This window comes from Myxine glutinosa, chromosome 14 (assembly GCF_964187855.1).
Source record: "Myxine glutinosa chromosome 14, kmMyxGlut1.1, whole genome shotgun sequence".
NCBI lineage: Eukaryota > Metazoa > Chordata > Myxini > Myxiniformes > Myxinidae > Myxine > Myxine glutinosa.
Genome location: NC_136274.1, coordinates 31,583,917 through 31,606,764, shown reverse-complemented (window position 1 = coordinate 31,606,764; position 22,848 = coordinate 31,583,917). Strand labels below are relative to the sequence as shown.

At 41.5% G+C, this 22,848-nt stretch overlaps 1 protein-coding gene across 2 annotated transcripts in view; it reads right to left on the bottom strand.

The window, feature by feature from the left end:
* Window positions 1–22,848, bottom strand: part of LOC137439577 (homeobox protein cut-like 1) — a 436,829-nt gene that overhangs the window by 5,063 nt on the left and 408,918 nt on the right. For both annotated transcript variants that reach the window (XM_068135458.2, XM_078768104.1), the window contains exons 18-20: window positions 22,551–22,713; window positions 14,551–14,877; window positions 130–318 (exon numbers count right to left, since the gene is read on the bottom strand). In XM_068135458.2, coding sequence (XP_067991559.2) covers window positions 130–318; window positions 14,551–14,877; window positions 22,551–22,713 — 679 coding nt within the window. The remainder of the gene's footprint in view (window positions 1–129; window positions 319–14,550; window positions 14,878–22,550; window positions 22,714–22,848) is intronic.

Genomic DNA, 22,848 nt, shown 5'->3' with positions numbered 1-22,848 from the left:
TGGAGTGAAAGGAAAATAATAATAAAAAAGTTGTTGCTAAATGTACAGTTTGAGTCATTCAAGATATCTAATCTCAAGCTCTTTTACCAATACATCAAAGTTCCTCCACCATCTCTCTCCCACACACACCTTTCTTCTCCATTCGCTTCATATTGCGCAGGCGATCAACGCTGTGCGGATCATTCAGCCACAACTGCATTCGAACAAAGGGCTCTCGTCCTTTTAGGCTCAGCTTCTGCCAGGGCTTTGGCCGCGCCAGCAGGTCTGACACTGAACCCTGTGTTAGACCCAGAACTGTCTCACCGAACAATCTCTGTCCTGAAAAAAAAAGTGTGACATTCAAATAGGTGAGGGAAGGAAGTCAAAGAGAGAATTGTGAACAATTCCAGAGAGAATTGTGAAAGCAGAATTATAAGTGACTAGTGAGGTACCCGGTACGCATGGGTGGGAGGCCAGAAGCAAACAGACAATGCAGAAACGGCGAATGCTAAAGCATGAAACCAATAAATTCCACATTCCTGTCGCATCTTCAGTCGCACGTCAGACATGGACAGCAAGTTCGTGAAGGACTTCCACGAAAAACGTACCCGTTTGCAAACAAACAGGTACGTGTGTTCCATACCCAGTCAATGGCGTATCTGCATATGGCGATCCGCGAATGTCACGTTGAGAAAGTAGAAACCGTCACGGCATTCCGTCATTCACTTGAACTCGATATCTCTTTTTTCATTCCAAACAGCATAACTCCAATCACAAATGAAATAACATTAATATAAAAAATAAACTTTTAACAACATTCGTGACATAAACAAATATTTAAATCCTGATGTGAAGTTCCATACGGTTGGGTGAACACAATTACAAATTCAAAATCGTAATTGTATTCACTCAATTCCAATCATCAATTGATACTTTAACAAAACGATTAACACGATTAACGTTTAACGATTAAACATTACGATTGAATGACGGTTGTATTGGGATATTATCAAACCCGCGCATTGCCGTCATCTGTCCACTTCCGGATTCGCTGCGGGGTCATAATTCTCATCAAAATTTAAACATATTTGTAGAATTTCAATAAAAGCCACATCACTGTTCATATCGGTAAATATTATTCCATCGTGTTTGGAAAAACTGGAAAATTGGAAAAATTGGAAAAACAATATTGCCTATTTTACTCCAGGGGGTCCTAGGATTACCCACCCAAAATATCGTTGCGATCGGTTCAGCCGTTTTTGCAGTACCTTCGAACGGACAGACAGATGGACATTTGGGGAATTATAGTAAGGTGATGATATGACGAGCTGTACCATACTCTTTACAGATTGTTGCTGCTGCTGAGGCAGGTTCCCAGCACAGATTACGCTGGGTGGTTTGCCATTGCTTTCCCAGCAGTCAATCAGGGCAATAATTTGTAATTGTTCCAGAGTGCCGGCAATAGCTCGCCTACTCTTCATGAAGGACAGCGTTGGATCTTTAACATCCATCAACCAATGGCAGCGGAAGGGAAGCCCAGTTTAATCTCCATCCGAGGGATGGTACACACATCGATGCCTCGCTCGGATTGTGAAACACCAGGGTGACAGTTGAAATATTATTATTTTTGGAATTATTATTATTGGAATTTTTATTGTTGGAATTACTATTACTAGGGCATTGCCCGTACTATATCTATATCTAAAATTATATCCCCCCCCTCTATTTACATGAAATGGTTTGGTCCAAAGCGAACGGCTTGCGAGTACGGTGACAATCCCCCCCCTCTATTTACATGCAATGGTTTGGTCCAAAGCGAACGGCTTCCGGAGTTTGGTAAAGAAATCGCCATCGCGTGCACAAACGCGCAGGAAAGCGAATGAATCGCAAATTCGGTTTTATTAGTTTTAAAACATAGTTTAACGCCAACATAGTTTGCAAACGTGAAATAAATGAATACGCTCTCAAATGTGCCATCCGAGGCAGAGTGTGTCCGCCACGTTCGGCACACGCGATCGTTCGCTGCTCTCTGATTGGTTGAATCGTTTTTTGGACATAGCTCGGTAAGTAATTGTCCGATTAATATGAAACCTTGAAAAGGCACATCCTCGGGTCCCCAGCAATATACCTGGCAAGTTAAAAGTATATCGGACCCGTGGTTGTCGAGAAACAGCGGTCACAGACAAACGTACAGACGTACAAACGTACAAACGTACAGAGATTACTGGAATTATAGATAGATTATAAAATTATATTGGAATAATTATAATTTTTGTAATACTTCAGAAAATATTACAAGTACAGTGATGATATAACAAAACAGCCAGTGAACTTGCATGTAAGAAGTTGCAAGTTCAAATTCAAGTGAATGCAATAGTGTTAAATTCTAAGCTTTGGAAATCTGCAATAGTTCCAAAAATATATATTCACAGGTGTGAGGCTCATGGAAGAGCAATGTACAGTCGACAGTGTGACAAACATCAAGGGAATGAATGAACAGGAAAAGAGAAGAGGGAGGAGGGGAGGAAACACTGAAGCTAACACATATGATGGTTGGGTTAGGAAAGGTTATTGGGGGTAATAGAGATCATAGGTCAGAATCGTAGAAGACAACAGATGGCGGTGCACTGGTTGCTTTAAGCCCTGCAGGGAAGAATGAGACAGAACAGTTCTGGAAGGTGGTTCCATAAACGTGAGAAGCGAGGAATAAATGGGTTGAGGTGTGAAGCCACCTGGATTTTGGAAGTTTAACCAGAAGGGGTTTACTGGAAGAATGTCTGCGTCCTGCAGTAGACTGGAAGGGTCAGAGGACTGAATGAACAAAGGGAGCAATGTTAGAGAAGAAGTGGTAAAAAAAAAAACAGAGGGACTACCGACCTGCCTGCAATGGGAGAAGAGCAACAGACCTTGTGCTTCGTCCTCATCACAGAAGATTGTAATAATTTTGAGAGGTTTGGATTGCACAGAATACAGGACAGACAGGTGTGATTCTGGGGTGCCAGTCCAAAGTGGATTGCAGCACTCCAATGAGCTATGAGCATACGCCTTATAGATTGAGTAGCTCCGATTTCCCAAGGAAAGACTTGGATTGATGGAGGAAAGCCCACTATTACCAACATTTCCAGCTACTGGACGAGAGAAAGTAGGAGTAAAATCCATTGACGTTTTAGAAAATTTACCAAAACAAATTGTATTAGGTTTATTTCACATGAGACAAGTGTATAGACATCAAAGTAGAAGCTCGTGGAGGCTACTTCATGTGGCAGTTTACAGCCCGACTTCCTGTTTCAGTAAATGCTGTATGTAAGGAGATTATGTGAAACTGGTAATGTTGAAAATAAAAAGCGGTTTGCTTGTTAATGGGATATGTGAAAAAAGGATATGTGAAACCTGAGTCTGTTTGTTTGTTACTGAATTGGCAGAGTAGATCTTAATACATTTTTGGATTGGACATGTCTTCTAAACGATGGATATTCCCAACTGCACTGAACTCATCACATAATTATATGTGTGTGTACGTGTGTATGTGTGTACGTGTGTGTGTATATATATGTGTGTATATACAGTCACGTGAAAAAGTAAGTACACCCCATGTAAAGTTTTGACTTTTTCAACATATTTCAACATACAGCTATTTGATCTTCATTTCAACAATATTGATAGATAAAGGTGATATAATATAACAAATATCATGAAACATTTACATTTTGTAGTCCATTGTGTAATTTAAATAAACATAAATGCAAATTTCACATGTGGAAAAAGTTAGTACACCCTTGGCTCCAATAGGTGGTATTGCCCCCTTTGGCAGAAACAACCTCAAGTAGGCGTTTCTTATAACTGTCTACCAGTCTCTGACATCGACTGGGAGAAATTTTTGCCCACTCCTCCATGCAGAATTCTGTCAGCTGTGCGATGTTTGAGGGGTTTCTTGCATCCACAGCTCGTTTCAAATCCCCCCACAACATCTCGATGGGATTTAGATCCGGGCTTTGACTTGGCCATTCCAGAACCTCCATTTCTTTCTTTTCAGCCATTCCTTGGTGGATTTACTGGTATGTTTAGGGTCATTGTCATGCAGCAAGGTCCACCTTCGGTTGAGCTTCAACTTTCCGACAGATGGCCTCACATTATCCTCAAGCACCCTCTGGTACAATGAAGAATTCATAATGGATTATATGATGGTGAGCTGCCCAGGCCCTGATGCAGGAAAGCTGCCCGAAACCATAATATTTCCACCACCATGCTTTACAGTTGGTATCAGGTTCTTGTGGTCAAATGCTGTCTTTGGTTTTCACCAAACATGTCTTCTGGTACTGTGGCCAAATAGCTCTACCTTTGACTCATCTGTCCAGAGCACATTGTTCCAGAAGTGCTGGTCTTTGCCTCGGTGTTCATTGGCAAACTTTAGTCTTGCCCTGATGTTCTTTCTGGACAGCAAAGGTTTCCTCCTGGCACACCTCCCATGTAGATCAAATTTGTGCAGCCTCTTTCTAATGGTAGACTCGTGCACTTTGACATCAACAGTGGCAAGAGCTACCTGTAGGTCGCGTGATGACATTCTGGGGTCCTTAGAGACGTCTTTCAGCTTCTTGCGGTCTGCTCTCGGGATGAACTTGCTGGGGTGGCCTGGCCTGAACAAGTTGGCAGTTGTTTGGAATCTTCCCCACTTGTAGATGATCTTCCGGACAGTCGAATGATTGATTTCAAATTGTTTGGATATCTTTTTTAATCCCTTCCCAGACTCGTAGGCATCTATAACCTTCTTTATGAAGGCCTCAGAGAGCTCTTTTGATCTAGGCCTGGTGACGCCGCACACTTCAACAATAAAGAGCAAACCAAACTAAATGTCTGAGGTTAAAATAAGACAGGTTCCTCCAAGATCCTCTCTAACGATGTTCTAATCATTTGCACCTGAGCTGGTGCACCTGATTCTAGTTTTAGGTGTTTGAAGTAGTGATAAATGTAGGGGTGTACTTACTTTTTCCACATGCAAAATTTGCATTTATGTTTATTTAAATTATACAATGGACGACAAAATGTAAATGTTTCATGATATTTGTTATATTATATCACCTTTATCTATCAATATTGTTGAAATGAAGATCAAATAGCTGTATGTTGAAATATGTTGAAAAAGTCAAAACTTTACATGGGGTGTACTTACTTTTTCACGTGACTGTACATACACACATGTGTGTGACAAGGAGAATATACAGTATATCTATATACATACACTGCTATGCAAATGTCCTAGTCATTTTTCTACTTTGATGCATAATAAAAACTAAAACTTTCTGCTCAAAAAGTTTAATTTCCTAAAAAGCAAATACACCTTTATGAAAACGAAAATTATTATTCAAATAACCAAATTTATGCACAAGATACCTTGATATTAACTAATAGTGAGTATGTCTAACCTTTTCCTTCAAAACCATTGAAACTCTTCACATGAAACTTTAAAAATAAATTGTTCTAAACTCTTGTAGCATGGTGTTTGACATTTCTTCCAAGACCTTCGAAAGATCATCTAAGTTGCTGCGATATTTTATTATACTTTTTCTTTGTCCAAATATCTCCATACAGCTTCAGTGACATAGAGATCTGGGCTTTGAGGGAGCCATTCCCTGCATTTGAAGGGCTCCAGGTATGAAGGCCTCTTTATTTCGCAAATAAGTTTTAATTATCCCAGCTGAGTGTCTTAGATCACTATCTTGCTGTAAGATGAAGTTTGGACTCACAAGTCTTGCACCACTGAGGATACCATAATATATAAAATAACCACCTTTAGAGCGGGGGTTGGCCTTTTTTGGGAACCGTGGTTGTTGTTGTTTTTCGGTCCCCTTTTTGAAGCAATGTTTTACGGCCGGATGCCCTTCCTGACGCCAACCCTTTTTGCCACAGATGTTCTAATCATTTGCACCTGAGCTGGTGCACCTGATTCTAGTTTTAGGTGTTTGAAGTAGTGATAAATGTAGGGGTGTACTTACTTTTTCCACATGCAAAATTTGCATTTATGTTTATTTAAATTATACAATGGACGACAAAATGTAAATGTTTCATGATATTTGTTATATTATATCACCTTTATCTATCAATATTGTTGAAATGAAGATCAAATAGCTGTGTGTTGAAATATGTTGAAAAAGTCAAAACTTTACATGGGGTGTACTTACTTTTTCACGTGACTGTACATACACACATGTGTGTGACAAGGAGAATATACAGTATATCTATATACATACACTGCTATGCAAATGTCCTAGTCAGTTTTCTACTTTGATGCATAATAAAAACTAAAACTTTCTGCTCAAAAAGTTTAATTTCCTAAAAAGCAAATACACCTTTATGAAAACGAAAATTATTATTCAAATAACCAAATTTATGCACAAGATACCTTGATATTAACTAATAGTGAGTATGTCTAACCTTTTCCTTCAAAACCATTGAAACTCTTCACATGAAACTTTAAAAATAAATTGTTCTAAACTCTTGTAGCATGGTGTTTGACATTTCTTCCAAGACCTTCGAAAGATCATCTAAGTTGCTGCGATATTTTATTATACTTTTTCTTTGTCCAAATATCTCCATACAGCTTCAGTGACATAGAGATCTGGGCTTTGAGGGAGCCATTCCCTGCATTTGAAGGGCTCCAGGTATGAAGGCCTCTTTATTTCGCAAATAAGTTTTAATTATCCCAGCTGAGTGTCTTAGATCACTATCTTGCTGTAAGATGAAGTTTGGACTCACAAGTCTTGCACCACTGAGGATACCATAATATATAAAATAACCACCTTTAGAGGCCATTTTCCCCGCAAAGCGGGGGTTGGCCTTTTTTGGGAACCGTGGTTGTTGTTGTTTTTCGGTCCCCTTTTTGAAGCAATGTTTTACGGCCGGATGCCCTTCCTGACGCCAACCCTTTTTGCCGCCTTTAACGACAAACAGGGAATTACCAGTGAACTGGTACTCAATTTGCCAACCTCAGAAGGAATGACAGGCTGAGTCAACCCCCCTGGCGTTAATTCAGCGATCGACCGGGATTACGAACCCAGGATCCTAGGATCCTAAGCCGGCACCCTAGCCGCTAGCCCAACACTGAGGATACCATGGTGGATTGAAATTTGTTTGTACCTTACTGCAGTCAATAAACCATCAATTTTCAACAATTTTCCAACACCACTTGAGAATATGCACCCCCAAACCTGAATTGAACCTCCTCCATGCTTAATTGTTGGCTTCAAGAAAGGCTCTTTCCAAGTTCCAGTTTTTCATCATCTCACGTACTGTCTTCGATTAGATCCAAATAACTGAAACTTTGAGTCGTCTGTCCAATAAGGACATGGTTCCATATTCCAATTTCTGTGTTTTTTATCCATTGTTTCATAGCATATTTTAACCTTTTAGTGTTGTTTCCCTTTGTTAACAGAAGTTTTCTTCCTGCAACACATTATTTAAGTCTTGATTTCAATGGGGATCTTCATACTGTTCATGGATGGATGACACCTGAGCCTTCTGCCAGCTTTGTTGTCAATTTGATGCTTATCTTCTTTATATTCCGTAAGAATATTATCTCCAAGTACTGTATTCCTCATCCTTGTTAGACAGTTTTTAAAAAATCTTTCAGTCCTGGGTTTGTCAATTACAGATGGTGTTTCTCTATATTTACCCTCGCCAGAGGAGAGGGTATTGCATTTGAGTCCGTTTGTTTTTTTGTGTCTGTTTGTTTGTCCGCACAGAATAAATATGATTTTCTCTGAAACCGTTGGTCCGAATGACAGGAAATTTTCACATTATAACTCCACTCCATTATAACTCCACCTGTATAATTTTTTTATGTTAATTATGACGTCATAGGTCATGTGGTTCGGCCGTCATCTTGGAAAACCGAAAAACTTTGCACCTCTATATCTCCGAACGCGCTGAATAGAAAAAATTGAGACATGGCTCATTGTAAAGAACTCTCAATAGGGAATAAAATATGTTAATGATGATGTCATAGGTGCCGCCATTATGAAGTCATAATTCGACAAGTACAAAACTTCATCCGATCAAGATGAAATTTCTTGAGCGTCATGTAGGCATAAATTGGTGGAGGGGAAAAAAATGATGACGTCATCGGTCGCGTGGTTCGGCCGCCATCTTGGAAAAACCGAAAAAATTTGCACCTCTATATCTCCGAAAGCACTGCATAGACAAATTTGAGACATGGCTCATTGTAAAGAACTCTCCATGTGGAATAACAATAATTATGACGTTATCAGAGAAAACAATAATTATGACGTCATCGGTCACGTGGTTCGGCCGCCATATTTGTTTTAACACAAAAGCCTTAAAAACCACTGAAAACACATCCTGGCGAGGGTTTGCAATCTCTGATTGCTCTTTCTAGTTGTTGGTTGTACTTGGGATAGCACACCATGAAAATCGAGTTGCATGAGCTATTTCACTCAATGTTTTTCCTACTTTATGCAGATACACAATTATATGATCTGCTACAGAAAATTTAGCCATTTTGTTTGAAGCTAATAGTTAATCCTGATAGATCTGTATTCTGCAATATGAAAAGTGGAGTTAAGCTTTATGTGTAGAGATGAACACCTTATATTTATGATAAGGAACACCTGATAATGAGCAATCAATTAGACTTGATTGGTAAATGTGATGTATTACTTACAGCAACACTTCATATTATTACCTCTGCCATTGAAGGTGGATGAAGGTTATGTTTTCACCCTTGTTTGTCTGTTTCTTTGTATGTGAGTAGGTTATCTCAAAAAGTTATGGACAGATTCGGACAAAACCTGGTGGACAGGTTGGGTGTGTGACTGGGAGGAAATAATTCGATTTTGGTGAAGATCTGGATCCGGATATGAGAATTTATAAAAGATTTTCAAGTAGTTCTTTACCATTTAGAGATAGTCACCAAAACAATATATGGCATGATATTTCAAAAAGTTATGAAGGGATTCGGAGGGAACTTGGTAAATGAGTTGGGAGGGTCACAAGAAGCAGCTGATTAGATTTTGGAAAAGGTCTGGATGCAGATCCAGCCTATCAATGGGATACAGAACGTAAAATGTTCAGCCTGGTGGAGGTATGTGCTCTACCGAGCGCCATTCTAGATTGCTCATGTATAGGTTACTTTGAGTTGGTGTGACCACAAGTTTTTGGAAGATTCTGATCAATGTGAATTAAAGATTTCTAAATGACAAGCTTAGTCCCTTCTCGTCCAAATAAGTTGTATCAATAACAGCCAATGTTGTTCAACAGTAGAACACACTAATGGAGCCGTTGAGTAAATTGTTGATGCTCATAACATCCATATATTGTAACTCCTAATTGTGTCAAAGACTATTGCACAGCAATATATATATCTATATATATATATATATATATATATATATACATATAAATATATATATATATATATATATATATATATATATATATATATATATATATATATATATATATATATATATATATAAATATATATATATATATATATATATATATATACAGACTCGGCATTTAATATGGAATATATATTTTTCTTGACTTGGGTTTACTTTCTGAACTCAGTATATCAATCTGGTGAGTTTCTTTTACACTTTGGTGATTTATTTGTTAAAATAACCATGTCACTGATTGTCTGTCGCAGCAAGAAGTCAACAACAGGATTATATCACAGGTGGCATGGCAAAATGTACGGACAGGTGCATTTGATGATTGGCTTCACAGTTGGGTATAAAGGGTTGTTGCGTTCTGTATTAGTGGAAAACAACTGCTGCACATCTCCAAAAGTTATTGCCGCTTCCTCTGGAGATGGTCCGTCAACTCGACAATGCTGTTTGTCATGGAGTGGTGGCTTTACGAAATTACGGCATGAAACAGCATGCTATTCCTCGGCAGTATGGCATCACTCAAGGTCAGGTGTCAAAGATCCTGAAACGAAATGCTCAGAGGGGTGTCCCTACTCCAATACCGAGGCCAGGACGTCCCCGCAGAACCACAAGGAGGGATGATCGCCAGCTGCACCGGTGAGTCCGCAATGGCCGTACCAAGTCAGCTAATCGGCTTAGGACTGAGTGGCAGCAACTGACAAATGTGCCTGTATCCAGAAGGCTAGTCAACCAACGACTGGTTCAAGCAGGCTATCGTGCCAGGCGTCCCCTGAGAAAGCCACGCCCTACCAGACAACACAGCCAGCGCCGATTGCAGTTGGCCAGAGAGCACCGTCAATGGCAGCCAGGACACTGGAATCATGTGATCTTCAGTGATGAGTCTAGATTTCTGGTCTATCATCAAGATGGCCGTGTCCGAGTGCGCAGACAAGTTCATGAAGCCTACAACAAAGATTGTATAGTGCCAAGAGTCCAAGCTGGAGGTGGTGGGGTGACCGTTTGGGCTGCTTTTCATGCAGGGGCAAAACTGACCTGGTTGTTCTGAATGGAAACCTGAACCAGTTCAAGTACAGGGCCATTCTGGAAGAAACATTGCTTCCATTTGCTCGTGCAGCCTTTCGAGGAAAGTTTGTCTTCCAAGATGACAATGCACGGCCTTATCGTGCTCGCATGATCCAACACTTTCTTGCTGACCGTGGTGCAGAGCATATGGAGTGGCCTGCCATGTCCCCGGATATGAATCCGATAGAGAACTTGTGGGCAGAAATAACGCGTCAAATCGACCACTTGGACCAGCAGCCGACCTCTGTGCGTGAATTGCAGCAGGCTATTGTCACTGCATGGCAAGCGATTCCTGTCCAAACCTTGGCAAATCTCGTGAACAGCATGCCTCAACGTGTACGTGCTCTCCTGAATGCTCGTGGGGGTTACACGAAGTACTGAACTGTAATTTTACTGTCCGTAATCCCACTCGTATTTTAACTTTTGTTTTTGTTAAAAAAAATTTTTGGCTAATGTGCAAAAATAAAGAGATACTTCTGGAAATCGCACATAAGTTCAACACAGTACTGTCCGTGAATTGAGTTCGATATCAGTTTACATCACTTTTAAGGATCAATTTATTTGCTTCGAAATGTCAAATGTGGTTTTTGTTTCTTTTAAAGGTCCCATTAACAAAATCGAGAATAATTTCAACATAATTCCAATGAACTTTTGGTTCTAAGTCATCTTGAAAAGTAAGTTCACCCCCACAAAAAAAATATTCCATATTAAATGCCAGGTCTGTATATATATATATATATATACAGACTTGGCATTTAATATGGAATATTTTTTTTTTCTTGACTTGGGTTTACTTTCTGAACTCGGTATATCAATCTGGTGAGTTTCTTTTACGCTTTGGTGATTTCTGTGTTAAAAGAACCATGTCACTGATTGTCTGTCGCAGCAAGAAGTCAATAACAGGATTATATCACAGGTGGCGTGACAAAATGTACGGACAGGTACATTTGACGATTTGCTTCACAATCGGGTATATAAGGGTTGTTGCGTTCTGTATTAGTGGAAAACAACTGCTGCACGTCTACAAAAGTTATTGCCGCTTCCCCTGGAGATGGTCCGTCAACTCGACAATGCTGTTTGTCATTTAGTGGTGGCTTTACGAAATTCCGGCATGAAACAGCGTGCTATTGCTCGGCAGTATGGCATCATTCAAGGTCAGGTGTCAAAGATCCTGAAACGAAATGCTCAGAGGGGTGTCCCTACTCCAATACCGAGGTCAGGACGCGTCCCCGCAGAACCACAAGGAGGGATGATCGCCGGCTGCACCGGTTAGTCCGCAATGGCCGTACCAAGTCAGCTAATCGGCTTAGGGCTGAGTGGCAACAACTGACAAATGTGCCTGTATCCAGAAGGCTAGTCAACCAACGACTGGTTCAAGCAGGCTATCGTGCCAGGCGTCCCCTGAGAAAGCCATGTCTGACCAGACAACACCACCAGCGCCGATTGCAGTGGGCCAGAGAGCACCGTCAATGGCAGCCAGGACACTGGAATCACGTGATCTTCAGTGACAAGTCTAGATTTCTGGTCTATCGTCAATATGGCCGCGTCCGAGTGCGCAGACAAGTGCATGAAGCCGACAACGAAGATTGTATAGTGGCAAGAGTCCAAGCTGGAGGTGGTGGGGTGACTGTTTGGGCTGCTTTTCATGCGGGGGGCAAAACTGACCTGGTTGTCCTGAATGGAAACCTGAACCAGTTCAAGCACAGGGCCATTCTGGAAGAAACATTGCTTCCATTTGTTCGTGCAGCCTTTCGAGGAAACTTTGTCTTCCAAGATGACAATGCACGGCCTCATCGTGCTCGCATGATCCAACACTTTCTTGCTGACCGTGGTGTAGAGCATATGGAGTGGCCTGCCATGTCCCCGGATATGAATCCGATAGAGAACTTGTGGGCAGAATTAACGCGTCAAATCAACAACCTGGACCAGCAGCCTGCCTCTGTGCATGAATTGCAGCAGGCTATTGTAACTGCATGGCAAGTGATTCCTGTCCAAACCTTGGCAAATCATTGTGAACAGCATGCCTCAATGTGTACGTGCTCTCCTGAATGCTCGTGGGGGCTACACGAAGTACTGAACTGTAATTTTACTGTCTGTAATCCCAGTCGTAATTTAACTTTTGTTTTTGTTAATAAATTTTTTTGGCTAATGTGCAAAATAAAGAGATACTTCTGGAAAATGTACAGAAGTTTAACACAGTACTGTCCGTGAATTGAGTTCGATATCAGTTTACATCACTTTCAAGGATCAATTTATTTGCTTCAAAATGCCAATGTGGTTTTTGTTTCTTTTGAAGGTCACATTAACAAAATCTCGAATAATTTCAACATAATTCCAATGAACTTTTGGTTCTAAGTCATCTTGAAAAGTAAGTTCACCCCCACAAAAAAAAAATTCCATATTAAATGCCAAGTCTGTATATATATATATATATATATCAAAGGCTTCATTAGGTTAGCGCAGTTCGGACACATTATTAAAAGAAGGAAGAAGTACAGCCAATCAAGAATTGCAGGAAGAACACCACCAATTTTGTAACAAAGATTTAAGTAGACATACAGATATTGGACAAAAAATGGAAACACCTGGGTAAATGAAGGACACCAAGTATAACGAAAGCAACAGCTTCCACACAGGTGTGGCCCGTGTGTTAATTAGGCAAATGACTTCCCAGCATGCTTAGGGTCATGTATAAAAATGCTGCGCAGGCCTGCTTGCCTATAATTATGACTAACATAGCTGCAAGAGGAGACCTCGGTGACTTTTGAAAGAGGGGTGATTGTTGGGACACGTTTGGCAGGAGCTTCAGTGACAAAGACAGCTTGCTGATGTTTCACAAGCTACAGTGTCTAAGGTGATGTTGACATGGAACTCCAAGGGTAAGACATCATCAGCAAAGGGCAACAGTGGATGGAAGCGCATACTCCAGGATCGTGATATCTGTACATTAATTTGAAGTGCAAGGCAAAGCATGCAAGCAACTGCAGATCAATTGCCTGTAAATTTCAACCTGGGGCACGAGCAGCTAGTTTCATCAAAAACAGTCCACTGACAACTTCACAGAGAGGGATACCATAGTCGGGTTGCAGTGCACAAACTGCTCATCACATATGGCAATGCACGTTTGCAAGTCCAGTGGTGCAAAGAGCACAGGCAATGGACTACCGAGCAGTGGAGAAATGTGATGTGGTCAGATGAATCATCCTTCACCATATTCTCGACAAACGGACGAGTGTACATGTGGTGCCAACCTAAATAACTCTACAACCATAAATGCTTGGTTCCAACAGTGAAGAGTTCTGGTAGTTCTGTAACGTTGTTGGGCGCATTTTCCTGGCATGGTTTGGGTCCAGTCATTCCCTAAGAAGACTAGCTCAATGCCAATTGTGACTTACTGGCACCGTGTGATCAACCTCACCCCATGTTGCAGCATTTCTTTCCTGCCATGCAGGAGGGTTGTCTTCCAGGATGACAATACCCCCATCCACGGAGCACGTGTGGTCGCCCAATGGTTTGATGAGCATGACATTGACGTTATCCATATAGCATGGCCTTCTCAATCACCAGATCTGAACCCAATTGAGCATTTATGGGATATTCTGGAATGATGCACCTCAATAAAACAGGTGTCATTTGATTGACTTTCTCGTGGAAGAATGGTGCCGCATCGCTTCAGGATCGTGACTGCACGTGGTGCCCCAACGGCCTATTAAGAGACTTTACATTGGTGTTTCCATTTTTTGTCGACTACCTGTAGCTCTTCTACGGTAGTTTTCTCCACACCACACAGCATTCCTCAGGCCTTGGTCCTCACTCTGGCATGTGGCTTGTGAACCATAAGATGGTTGCAAAGATTATATAAAACATACAGACATACACACACATACACATGTTTTGTTTTATGGGAGTATATTTAATAATAATTATCCACTTTCCCTCTTCCTGCACACAAAAAATTCCAATCACTACTATCTGCCATGAAAAAAAATTCTGGCCGAAAGTTTTAACAGTGATGTATAGTCCAGCAATGTGAGGTTTTGGGTTCATTACTATGAACAAGAAAAGCAGGTGTGAGGTTATGTGAGGTTTCTATGATATTGGTTACCAAGGTTGTTGTCTGTGAGAACCTCTTTGACACGTTTGGTGATGCAGTAGGTGTCCAGCTCCGGCGACATAGCGACCAGCTCTTGAATGCTGATAGCTGAAAGGCTGAGTGCCGGGGTGGCAGCTGGACTCACATGGTTCTCTTCTTGCCTTGCCTCAAGGCCCGGTGAGGATAGGGACAGCTGTGGCGAAGGCATGCTGGCGGCTGGAGCCGCAGACATGGCAAATGACTCTGTCGCTACAGCAACGGTCTCCGTCAGGCTACGTACTGATTCGCCAGGACTTGGGGCCGGCTCAGAAGATGGGCTGCATGGATCTGGATCCCCAGCTGTTGCGGCCGAGAATGAGAAACAACTGGTTACACAAAGGTGGTGTTGTCGTCTCGTTACGAGCTAATTCCATCATTCATTGGAAAGTAAAGCACACCGTTTTTGAATTAACTACGATTTTCCCAACTGCAGCAGCTGGTAATTTATGCACAAACCGTGCTTGTTAGATTTCAATGAGTACCAACCTGTCATATAACAATGACCCAGTGACAAGTCCAGTGCACATACTCCTTTTATATTAAATCTTAAGTAGTATGAAGATGCCTTTAACTCCTCAATTAGCCCCACTGCTATGCCAGATTCCTCTAAAATCAGGTTACATCCTTCATGACATGGAATGCACATGAACCCATCAATATTAATTCAATAAGAGACAGTCTCACAAAAGGAGGCGGGCATTTCGTCGAAGGCCTCTTGAGGCCCAGCAGGATGCCGTGCTGTACTTCTCATCACAACGTGGTTACCTCGGTAAGTACGTGTGCATTGCAGTGTTAAGTTTCCTTGAAAGAAATGCAGGAGTTTTACTATAAAAGCTGGCGTGGCTGCAGTCAATACACGCAGTGTGAAGTCTTGCTTCCTAACAAGACCCCCCATCAATGCGGTGCTGTGACTTTCGCACAAAGGGAGCGGTGATTTTGTGAAACAAGTATACTTCAAAAACTTTCACCTCTTCCTGCATGCTGCTACGAAAGACGCAATTTGAGGGCTATGCAGGAAATCAAATGAGCACCGTTTGAGGCTTCAATCCCCACTCGACATTAATCCAAAGCACATTTTGAGGCTACAAAGTCAGAAAGGACCCATTTTGTTAAGTCCCATTGCTGTGTGGAGGGTTTTAATATATACATACATACATACATATATATATATATATATATATATATATATATATATATATATATAATATATATATATTTAAACAAATCATACAGTAGTCAAAATGACAAACACAGCATTCATCATGTAGCCTGAAGGCAACCTTTTTTTTTTGCAGCTGTACTGGATTAGAGGTCGTTCTTTTCTCAGCCTCGGCTCCTGCCTGCTCTACATTGATATCCGATCACGCAAAGCGGCGGGCCGGGATGGATGAAAGCCCACTATTACCAAGCAAATTGGGGTTAATCAGGCTGTGTGTTTACAAGGAACAGGCGGGGCAGCCTATATGCAGTCTCGGGAGAGAAGGGGGAGGTGGGTTAGTGATGTGGGGTTAAGGGGGAAGGAATTGTTGGGGTTTGGGTGGAGAGTTTGAACGACTGAGAGCAAACTGCTACAAACTGCTCCCCCAAAGCAATTCCATTTATCATTCAGGCCATAGCGCAAATTTACCTAAAGCTTAGAAATACCCCGGTACAATCTTACTTTCGGTCACTCTATTTAATGGCACTCTTTTCTTTCTTCTGCCATCTTTGCTTCAAACTCAGCACCTATCCTGGTTGATATTACCACACCGTTCCGCACAACCCTTCAATCTCGATCCTATACAGCAATTTCCTGAAGCTATCTGAGACTGAAAATAAACCCCCAAGCAAACCCTGACAAAAAAAACACAACACCACAAACCACAGCAAAAACCACACTTTAAACTGATCTCAGAAAAATAGCTCCAAAAGGCAAGCACGAGCAGTCAAAACATAACACGAGAAACTTATTGATTTACCAATTATGCAATGATCAACCTAACATTGAAAACAAGTGACCCATTGCGATTGGATCGATGTGGAGCATAATGCAAATTAACGGATGCATTTAGTAACCTTTACAAAACATATTTCCGCAGAAAACTACGTAATTACCGCCGCCACCTAAGGTGGACGAAGGTTATGTTTTCACCCCTGTCTGCCTGCTTGTCTATCTGTTTGTTTTTCTGTCTTTCAACAGGATATCTGAAGAGGTTATGGACGGATTCAGACGAAATTAGATGGGCAGGTTGGGTGTGTGAGAAGGACGAATTCATTCGATTTTGATGACGATCTGGATCCAGATACAATAATTTTTAAAAAGTGATTCTTCACCATTGAGAGATGGGACCAAAAACGATATATAGCATAATATCTCAAAAAATTATGGACGAGTTATGACAAAACTAGGTGGAAGAGTTGGTTAGGTGACAATAACAAGCCGATTAGATTTTGGTTCAGGTCCGAATCTATCAGTTGGATACGAAAGGTAAACTGTTGAGCCTGGCGGAGGTATGTGCTCTACCAAGTGCCGTTTTAGACAATTATACCTTTTTAATATACAGTCATGTCAAAAAGTAAGTACACCCCAAGTAAAGTTTTGACTTTTTCAACATATTTCAACATACAGCTATTTGATCTTCATTTCAACAATATTGAGAGATAAAGGTGATATAATATAACAAATATCATGAAACATTTACATTTTGTAATCCATTGTATAATTTAAATAAATATAAATGCAAATTTCGCATGTGGAAAAAGTAAGTACACCCCTACATTTATCACTACTTCAAATACCTAAAATTAGAATCAGGTGCACCAGCTCAGGTGCAACGATTCAGTATACAAAAAAAAAAGAACATCGTTGGAGAGGATCTTGGAGGAATCTGTCTTATTTAAACCTCAGACATTTAGTTTGGTTTGCTCTTTGTTGTTGAAGTGTGCGGCGTCACCATGCCTAGATCAAAAGAGCTCTCTGAGGCCTTCAGAAAGAAGGTTATAGATGCCTACGAGTCTGGGAAGGGATTTAAAAAGATCTCCAAACAATTTGAAATCAATCATTCGAATGTCAGGAAGATCATCTACAAGTGGAGAAGATTCCAAACAACTGCCAATTTGTTCAGGCCAGGCCGCCCCAGCAAGTTCAGCCCGAGAGCAGCACAAATTTGATCTACATGGGAGGTGTGCCAGGAGGAAAACTTTGCTGTCCAGAAAGAACATCAGGGCAAGACTAAAGTTTGTCAATGAACACCGAGGCAAAGACCAGCACTTCTGGAACAATGTGCTCTGGACAGATGAGTCAAAGGTAGAGCTATTTGGCCAGAGTACCAGAAGACATGTTTGGCGAAAACCAAAGACAGCATTTGACCACAAGAACCTGATACCAACTGTAAAGCATGGTGGTGGAAATATTATGGTTTGGGGCAGCTTTGCTGCATCAGGGCCTGGGCAGCTCACCATCATAGAATCCACTATAAATTCTTTATTGTACCAGAGGGTGCTTAAGGATAATGTGAGGCCATCTATCGGAGGGATGAAGCTCAACCGAAGGTGGACCTTGCAACATGACATTGACCCGAAACATACCAGTAAATCCACTAAGGAATGGCTGAAAAGAAAGAAATTGAGGGTTCTGGAATGGCCAAGTCAAAGCCCGGATCAAAATCCCATCGAGATGTTGTGGGGGGATTTGAAACGAGTTGTGCATGCAAGAAACCCCTCAAACATCGCACAGCTGAAAGAATTCTGCATGGAGGAATGGGAAAAAAATTCTCCCAGTCGATGTCAGAGACTGGTAGACAGTTATAAGAAACGCCTACTTGAGGTTGTTTCTGCCAAAGGGGGCAATACCACCTCTTAGAGCCAAGGGTGTACTTACTTTTTTCACATGCGAAATTTGCATTTATGTTTATTTAAATTATACAATGGACTACAAAATGTAAATGTTTCATGATATTTGTTATATTATATCACCTTTATCTTTCAATATTGCTGAAATGAAGATCAAATAGCTGTATGTTGAAATATGTTGAAAAAGTCAAAACATTACATGGGGTGTACTTACTTTTTCACGTGACTGTAGATATTCAAAAATGAAGGTGCCACCAACGAGAACAAGTTGTCCTGCAAGCAAGGCTCAGTTCTGGCAATTGAACCAACCACCGAGTGGTGCTCATGCAGGATTGTGCAAGCATTGCATGCCGAGTGCTAAGTATTGTTGGCGCCATTATTTATTAAATATGGATTTTCTCAACTAAAAACAGCTTCTTTTACATGTTTATATAGAGTTCTACATGATATTTTTGTAAAGAAACTGCCACAGTCTGTCCTCCACAATGAGTTTCCAAAATACATTTGACTACTACAGCTTGTCCAAAGCATAATCCAGGTCTCTGGGTGCAAGATTGAGGCCGGCTTTAATTTGCTTCTCCATGTTCATCTACACAGGAGTTCTCAGTGAATGAATGAAAACACCTGCGATTGTCTCGTTTGTGCAGTCCACAATCAAAATGCTGGTTGTCCGCAGATTGCTTGACACTGGTATCGAGATAATGCAATGGAACACTGTCAAAGATAAGCTTGGATATAGGTAAAGGCCATTTGGCCCATACTTTTTGTGCCATATCCACATCCCAACATTTCCATTCATTGCAGGTTGTGTTTATCGTGCAGGTAAAAAGTCGAGGCGAGAAATTACCAGGGCTACCAGCACACAACTGCCCATTCCTTTAAAAAAAAAACAATACTGTGGAATATCTGAGATCGGTGGCGCTGGCTTCCCATTAAGCAATTGATGGTGTGTTCCGAGATGCAGTGCCCCCTACTAGCACCTTCCAAGGACCCATGGTTTAAGATTAATGGACAAAATCAACAGAACGTTGATCAAGGTATGCTAATTACCATGGGAAGCAAGGAGAAGACGTTTCGGTTGTTAACCCTACCTCAGAGCATGACAGAGGTTTCAAATGAGTCTGACCAGTCTAAGATCAAACCCAGAATAGAAAGCTCAATGGTAAGGGCACTAACTACTGAAATATTATACCACTCACATTCATCTATGGAACCATCATTTGAGCTCCCTCTGTAAGCTCCTCCGCCAAACTTAACTTTCACTTTATTTGACTAGAGAAAAGAAAATGTAATTGTGATGCAGTTAAGTTCAGTGCACACCCATTCCCCTGGAACCACGAAAGATGATATATTTGACAAAGCTAATAAACGTTCAGACTTGCCTATTTAACTTGACCAATGAATAACAAAAGGTTAAAAGCTAAACTCAATTAGTCGGACAGATATCAAATTATGAAACGACTTTACAGTTATTATGATTATGTTTATATCAGTTTTAAGTATTATATTATGAATGTTTCATTGATAAGAGATGAACTTAATCCAATTTTTTTTTCTTTTCCAAGTGACCAAACAGTGTTTTTTTTGTTCCCAAATCCCTCAGGAAGACCAATAGGGTGCCAACCACCAGTCATGAATGTTTCCATAGCTGAGAATTTTATCCTGGGCAGGTTCCACCTCCATCACAGGAAGTGAGACTATGTGAGGTCAGATGATGTCTAGGGTATCATCGAAACAGGAAGTCAGATGAAGTCTAGGGTATCATCGAAAATTCGAAACGAAATCGAAACAGATGATGGCGAGGGTACCGCCGTAACAAGAAATCCAACTATGTCTAGGGTAATGGTACACATTGGCTGACTCCTTACATCACATGCATTTCACAACCAATCAGGGACCCTATCAAGGCAACACATGTGTGACTCCAAAGAAACGACAAGCAAACTAAGTTGCACTTTCTGCCTCATGGTGCATTTAAAAAAAATAAAAGGATGTAAAGTTAAAAATAAAAAATGGTCACATGGACTTATTCTCGTTATTTGAGATTGAAGCTTATGTGAAGTATTCAAAAGAAAAAGGCTGCAAGCTCGGCCATAAAGCCCACCTAAATAAATAAATGTCACGTTATAACCTCCCACTCAAAACCCGAGAACCAGAAAGGTGTGCCAACGAACGGAATCATTCCAGAACCAAAAAGTGAAACAAATAAGTAGTATTTATTTAAGTGCAGAAAACCATGGTTAAAGTAGGTTATCACAAAGTTACAAAATAAAAACAAGCATCCAGCATGACAAACGTCTTGTACTACAAATCTGTCTGTCAATTTAGACGACCGGTCATCTGCACCAGGGATGTTTTGATTGAAAGAATGTATGACAGAATTGTAGAAACAGGAGACACACAGATGTACAGAGCTGCGATTCCACTCTTGTGGTGGAGATTGGGGTGGTCGACAGGAAAGTCAAAGCTAATCTCCTTCTTCCTGTGGATCCCTTGGCCAGAAATGTTGGCTTGCGGTGGGGGCACTCTGCTAAGATAGAGCCATTGCTCTCACGAGTGAATCAAAACACCGCAGATTTCAGCCATTTGCTCCCAATCCAGCGGTGGCTCATTGTTTTTTAACTAATAATTCCGAGAGATTGCTTAACATCACAGTCTAAATTGGTAATGAATTATACAAGGTGGCATGCATTTCAAAGCAGTGAAAAAGACCTTTTTGTGCAGCACGATGAAGTTTTAATTTTAGAATAACTTTTTTTTAAACAATCACAAGTAGATGAGTTTATATAAGAAACTTTGGTGGCCAATCATCTGGAAGTACTCAGAGAGAGAGCAGCAGGGATGCATGGATTGCAGAGGTAAGTTTAGCGAGCACGACGAGACAAAGACAAATGTCATGTTCTCAGTTTAATAACGGTATCCATCTGCAATGTCTGTGCCTTCCCAGATCGCTATAATTGTGGGTGATTGTTTACAACATCAATGCTTTGATGTTCGCTAGGCAATGAAATAGGCCGAGGCTTTTCCCCGACAACTACAAAAATAAACCTAACGACGTTGACCTTATGAGCTTGACCCCAAAGGCACCAAATTACGCACGCGGCATTTCCGCTAATTTAATCGAGGTTTGGCTGCGCGGGTTTTGCCCCGAATCTCTGGCTCCATTTGAATCCAAAGTCATTTCGAAGACGTCGCCACAGCGACTGCAAGGCGCCGTAAACGTCCGCCTGTACATGTTTATTGTGCCGATAGGCCGTCCCATCGGAACACTCAAAGGCAGAAAAATCACTGAACCCCAATCACTGCACGATCATTAAGAGGAAGCCTCATTTTCTAAATTAATCTGTTGTGCATGTGGCTGAGGGCAAGGAGCCCGTTTTGCGCTCTTGCCTGTAGCAAATTCAGATTTTGTCTCTCTGTGGCGGAATAATCCCCCAAATCGGTTTGGAACGGTGGAAACAGCAACGGCAGCCCCATTAGCGCATTCTAAAGACGTTACGGATTTCCTAGCTCCCTGGGTAGCTCCCTCTCTCTCTCTCTCTCTCTCTCTCTCTTCGACCCCTGCCTGCACTTCACCCTCCCACTAAAGCCCCCATGTGTTAACTGTAATTTAAGAGGGCATCAACAATGACAGTTCTTTCCTTGGCCTTCATTATGATTGGGAAGTAAAACTTTGCCAGGCACCGGTAAAGCACAAGATGTGTCTCTCCCAAATGCTAGTCGGCTCGAGGTAACGTGTTAATGGGCGTCATGGATTACGGGCAGTGTTGATAGGTGTAGTGGGCTGGGACTGCAGCCATGGGTGTGTGTGACTGCCGTGCGTGTTGATGAAGCTCGGACATGCCTCTTTATCCGAACTCACTGGGGCCTGTGTGCAGCCACATGAACTGCAGCCAAAGCAAGGGGTTGGAGGAGGGTTGTCTGAAAGGGCGAGGGAGGCCGTCATTTCATTATCACGGCCTCTGGCAAACATCATAGCCGATGTTCTATCTAACATTAGCCCTGACGTCTCAGGAGATAAAAGAGATCCCGCAGCTTCACACCATCTTGCTTAGCATCAGCTGCAGCAGCAGCATTGTAGTGCTCTGCCTAAGTTTATGTTTGAACTGCAGTTATACAATCTTGCTCTGTATTGGCCATACCTTGACTAGAGGGCGAGGCCTCTGCTGTAGATGACACAGGTAGGTCATCGTTGAGCCACAGCTGCATGCGAATGAAGGGCTCACGCCCTTTCTGTGTCAGCTTGCTCCAGGGTTTTGGCCGTGACAGCATGTCACTAACACTGCCTTGGGACAACCCCAACACCTGCAGGCACAAACAGGGCACTTGTTACACCACTAGTTTGGTAAACACTGTTTTTGGAAATAATGCTTTCCTTTCCAACAATAATAAACCGATTCCTCCACTCTTTTCCTTTCCTACCACTCAACCATAACTCAC